Below are 5864 nucleotides of genomic sequence, written 5' to 3' on the forward strand. Positions count from 1 at the left end.
AATGACAATAGTAAGGATCAGGAAAGAAAAAGCAGCAGTTCCCTGTTGTAGATCAGGCACAGTCATGAGCGTGACATGAGTCAGCCCATTTACAATTCTACTACAAAGTGGCTAGCCATACGTAGATCTAGGTTTGGCCCTATCGACTCAAGCCTGTTAAGTACACAGGTCTCATTAGATCTAGGTCTAGTAATTATTCAGGTTCAAATACATGCAAGTCAGTAAGACACCTTTTGGATTTGTCTGAAATACAAATACTTAATTTGGCATTGCAAACTAAAAATTTCATTTACAATTCAGCCATCAATATTAAGTACGGCTAGCCTCTTCCTTTCTACTATGCTTGAACGAGAAATGTCCCCCCCTTTGGGAATGGCCTAAAGACACTACAGTCAGTGGCACTGCCCCGGGGGGTTCCCAAGAGTCTTGGAGGAAAACCCGGAACACAACAAAAATAGATGGCGGAAATCCTTCATCTATATTTGGGCCAATCACCACAGAGATATATGCTAGGTGCTCGCTGTAGCTTCATGAGATCTTGAGTAGATCTAGATATAATCTAGATTTAGATCTAGTCTTGATGTAAATCTATATGTAAATCTAGATCTAGATCTATTATTATTGACATTGACGATTAAGTCGGTTGAGGCTTTAGAAGAGCCTGTTTGACTCTGGTAACGAATGACAATGCATTGCGTGCAGGCTAGACTAATCAGTTTTGGCAAGTGGGGTTGTAGATCAAAGGGAGATCTTTCCAGTATTCGTCCAGACATCTCTTGAATGTGTTCACGTTTGGGGCTGACACCACTGACTCGGGGAGATTGTTCCAAAAATAGCATTTTCATTTTTACCTGATTTTCAACAGTTTGCCCTCACACACGATCTGCTTCTTTGGGAGCTTCTCTGGGTTGCCACGGAATTGTATGGTTGATGCCTTTGTAAAAGCAGGTCTTTTGGTGATGATCTAGATCTAGATAAATCCACTAGACTAGATCTAGTCATAGCCTGTAATTATTAGGCTGTCGTTATTCTCACCCGGAGTGAAAATAAAAATATAATTTTATTCTCACACGAGGTGAGAAGAATATCATTTTATTCTCACCCGGGGTGAAAATAATATTATATTGTTATTCTCACCCTGGGTGAGAATAAAATGAATATTATTCTCACCCGGTCTGAGAATGCAATGGATTTTTTAGGTCTACCTGGGTGTTGAGAACAGATGATAGAAAATCATTTGTGAATTGTAAGAGAGTGACCGTTCGTGACCTGCCCCAGAGCGCTGATCGATTTTTCTAGACTCCCACGGGGATTGTTATTGTTTCATTTGTTTAAATCTTGAGTTGAGTGTATGCACGAAAATCTTCGCCAAAACCCTAGACAAGTGGAAATATATTCTAAATTCAGAAAGGAATTCACTTGCCAGAGTAGTATGTTTTTGAAAATAATAGCCTTACTGAAAGCTGTTTAATTAAATAATGTTAGTAATAGTTTGTCATTGTTCATTGTAATGTTAGAATTGGAATTTCTGTTTACAACACAAAAAAACATGTATAATTGTTATCCCTAGCGGAACCCATGATTATTTTTAAGGAACGCAGTGCCTTGACCCTAGGCATATTTTTTTTCTTAATTTTGATAGGTTAAATTATGGAAGTGCCTATTTGCAACGCCGCGTTGTGATTAGCGCCAGTCTAAATAAAACACTGCGTTGCGATTAGCGCCAGTGCTAAATAAAACACCGCGTTGCGATTAGCGCCAGTGCTAAATAAAACGCTGTGTCGCCGTGTGTAAAATATCAAGCTTAATCTGCACATCGTTATCGGAAGTTTTGATGGCCGAAGTGACAGCGCGTCTGCGCTTAAAGTCAAACCATTATTTTTTTAGCGTGGGTTCGATCCTGGTCCCGGACGGGTTTTTTTGGTTGTTGTTGTCCTCTTCTCGACTGACCAACAAATTGTTCCAATAATTAGATCTTATTGCTTTGTAGTTGTTTTTTATGTAGTGATGAAGCATGCACATTCTGGTTTTGTCCCCAAGAGGAGCTCTGTACAAAGTAGGCCTTAGTTACCTATTAGATACTTTACTTTTTAGTACCAATTTAGGACTGGTGAAAATTCAGTAGTGGCTTTCCTTGGTTTGTGATAGGGCTGGATTCTGCTCGGTTAATCGAAGGCTTGTAAAGCAGCGGAAGTCTTGCGCTAGAGTCTTGCGAGCAGGCTTGTGGTTTGATTTGCCTCCCGCTTGCTACCGGAGGGAACTTCTGGTGAGTTGTGACTCGCGGACAGTCCTGCTGTACTGTGTCGTGACGTCGCGAACTCTCGTGGCAGTGGGCTCAGTACATATTATAGATTCTCTGGTTATTTGCGTTGAGAGGCTTGCACCAAAAGTGCAAGATCGGTTGTTGTTTTTTCATAGTTCGGTTGTAAAAAACAAAAAGCTCTATTCAATGCACTTAAAAATTAATATTGGATCGGCTATTCTTATGATGTTAAGGCCTTGTTTATTTTTAATGTGCACGAGCCAAGCGCTTCATCGTCGCACGCAAAAGACCTCAGTTCGATTCCCAAATGGGGAGAAATTTTTACTGAGAACCTCCGTCTTTCTGCTGGGGCGTTGTTCCCTCTCAGCCCAGGTTGGCCCTGACATTGGGTTGAAGTAGGCCTAGCCCGTCTCCTAAATGTTCTGTATTATGTCACTGTGAGTGTAACACATCTACAAAAATAGGTTACATACATACGATACAAAAGCCAATCACAACGACCCCTGGAGTTTTCCATTTTAGGGTAATTTAAGTCAACTTATTCTTATTACTACCAGAAACCTAGGTCTCTGTTACTACAATACCACGCTCCCTCTCACTTATCCATTCGCTTAGCAGATCAACGGGGGGAAGTTAAAAATAACTTCAGCTCTCTACGCCTTGCACCAAAACAAGCCCTGCCTCTCCCTTCCTCCACGGTTCAAAGTTCACACAGCGCACAGTACTGTCTTGCTGTTTGAACACATCGGACTGTCTTGTCGCCATCAAGACGGTCCTACGCCATCGAGCCCGTGCCGCTCGCTCGGTGTATCGAGACAGTACAAGTCAGCAGGTCAGGTTTGGAGCTTGTCCTGGGGCAAATCTCTAAGCCTAGCGCAAATCAGTACTGTGTGAATTGTGGGGCCTGTGGCAGCGGACGGGACTTGAGGCTTGCGCAGGCCTCCGATTAATCGAGTAAACTACAGCGCCACGCCGCGCAGTGACTCTGTGGGCGAGATCTCTCACTCTCCCCCTCTCTCTTTTTCTGACGTAAGTGGCTTCGCGGATTGCAAGCAGGGTGGGGATGATGAGGGGGCCTGACACGAGTGGCTTCGCGGATTGCTAGTTGCTGAGGACTTGAAGTTTAGACTAGACTAAGGAGGTTACAGTTTGCGCTAGACTCAACTTATCATGCTGGTGATTTGATTTGATGATTTGACCTAGTGATTTGAGGCTTGTGACTTGAACTAACTAGGGGCTTGTGAGCACGAGCGGGTTTGCTACCGGGGTACAGCCCTAGTTTGTGAGTCTAATTTTTTTTTTTTTTTGGTAACTTTTAGGCTCAGGAGAAGGAAAAAAAAACCGTTCCAGGACCGGGATTCGATGCCACGCTTGGAAGCACTGAACATTAGACTTCGAGAACGTAGACAGTAGACAGCTTGTATACGTTCTCTGGGCCTAACTTAACGAGTTGCACCGTCTAATTGTTCTCGTTATCCAAGCGTCTTTCGACTAAAACTTGCTCAAACTCTAACTCAAATGATTATAATTATGAGAGATAAGCAAGACGTTTACTTTTGTGCAAACAATGTCAGAAACAATTGTTAGATCTAATCTAGATCTACATCTAGATTTTTCTAGATCTAGATCTACCCAATATTGATCGGAAGAAGACAACATCATAAAAAAAGGAGTCAAATCCTAGGAGGTTTATCAAAAAACTGAGAAAGCTTCCACAATTCAGGCAGAACTACAATATTATCATGTAGAAACGATGGCTACTACATCTAGATCTAGATTCTAGTAGATTCTACTGGCGTTTCAAATAGCACGGGAGCTATTCAGAACGCGGCGTTGCAAATAGCGCTTGCCTTATTAAATTGCTCAAGAGTAAAATTTTCCATTACAGAACCAATAAGTTAATAGAATCTACTGTAGCAACAAAAGGTGACGTAATTTGCTCAAAAGATAAGGTTTTCCCCCAAATCGACATATTGTTGGAGGGGCACTATCGGTCCGGGCTTTGAACGTCGCATAAGCGTCGGCCTTTTCCCCCCCGGCAACTGATCATATTACAATAATAAGCTAGTCTTGACGTAGATCTACGTAATGAATTTGTGCGCTGGTCTATGGAATCAAAAGTTGCCGTATGCTCAGCTCTACACAGCAACACAACTTTTTCTTGGTAAACAATCGATATGACACAGGCTTGTGTATTTGAACGAATCGGTTTTTGGTTTTTTTAGGCCACCTCTATTCTCTACCCGGAGTGAGAATAGTGCAGGCGAGTCTTGTGGCTATTCTCACCCGGTGCGCGTTCACCCTAAACCTAAACCACAGAATTCTACACTGTGATAACAGAAAAATTGTTGAATTCTGTGCCGTGAACAAACGTTCCATTACAACTGTAGCCTACTAAAAGCGTACAATTTTGTCTGTGGGCAGTGGAGAGAGAGAGAGAAAGAGAGAGAGGAGTAGCGCGAGAATTTCCGGGCAAAACAAAATGGCGACCCGCGTAGTTCGGCTCGATTCGAAAAGTTAAATAGCCGTAGCATCTTTTTGTAGACAACCAAATTAATTTACTTTTGTGTTTTAACATCATATTTTAACTTTGTTTTGGTCAATTTGATCGTCCACACCGATAGACAGTAGAATCTATTCAGAAAGAGACGGAGAGAGAGAAGAGGGGAGGAGTTGATCTTGCGAGAACTTCCGGGCGGGTGAGAATAGCCACTTTCTTTTTTTAATACAGTTTATAATATGCCAGGTGGTCTGCTAATCTTCAATTTTACCTTTTTCTACAACAAAGAAAGTGGGAAACGTGGGGGGGGGGGCATATCAATGAGGCGGCGGGCATTGGATCGGCAGATAAGGTGTGGGGGAAACTAAAAAATGGCAAATGGCGGAAAATTGGAAGCACTGAACGTTAGATCTATAGATCTAGAACGAAGACACTTCCTTTTTTCCGGATCGAGTCCAAATAACATTTTTTCATATTCGGACTCGAGTCCGAATAAGAATTTTTTAAATTCGGACTCTGACTCGAGTCCGAATAACGACGGCCATTCTGTTTATCCTCACCCCGGGTGAGAATAATCACTGTGTAATTATTATAATTATGATCTCATTGGAATTAAAATAAACAAATCGAGGATTCTAAAATAATAAAACAATAAAAAGCAGCATACCTAAACCCAGTGGACCACCACCAAGATTTTTGGCAAGCACAAAGTCCTCGTCTATATTGCTAGATCTAGTTTCGGTTTTCATGTTGCCGACTTTGACATGCAGACGACAGGTCGTCCATTCAATGTTGACATAGCCAGGTAGTTGAATTGGCAGCGCTTCCGCATCCGCTTGATCAGAAGCAATTTGCCAAGTTGAACGTTTAAAAAAAGTGGTTGAAAATTGAAAATATGTATTACTTTACTTTATTTCTTTATTGTGCCTCTGTAGATTCCAGTTGGTCTTCCTCGTTTTCTGTTTACAGTTGGCTTCCAATACCAAGTGTGATAGGGCTTTCTTGTCTGCGGCATTCTTAGAATATGTCCTAAATCTTTTTTATGGTTGTGTTGATATCTTTAATCCCAGCTCTTTCCTACACTTCTCATAATAAATTAAG

General features: G+C 41.7%; 1 protein-coding gene across 1 annotated transcript in view; it reads right to left on the minus strand.

Annotated features, from left to right (window-relative positions):
- LOC106014092 (COX assembly mitochondrial protein homolog) overlaps positions 1-5659 on the minus strand; it is a gene marked incomplete at its 3' end in the record, with an annotated part of 9153 nt that extends 3494 nt beyond the window's left edge. Inside the window, 1 exon segment of the mRNA XM_013091138.2 lies at positions 5431-5659. Coding sequence (XP_012946592.1) covers positions 5431-5512 — 82 coding nt within the window.
- Positions 5660-5864: the final 205 nt, after the last annotated feature.

This window comes from Aplysia californica, unplaced genomic scaffold, assembly GCF_000002075.1.
Source record: "Aplysia californica isolate F4 #8 unplaced genomic scaffold, AplCal3.0 scaffold02313, whole genome shotgun sequence".
NCBI classification, from domain to species: Eukaryota; Metazoa; Mollusca; class Gastropoda; order Aplysiida; family Aplysiidae; genus Aplysia; species Aplysia californica.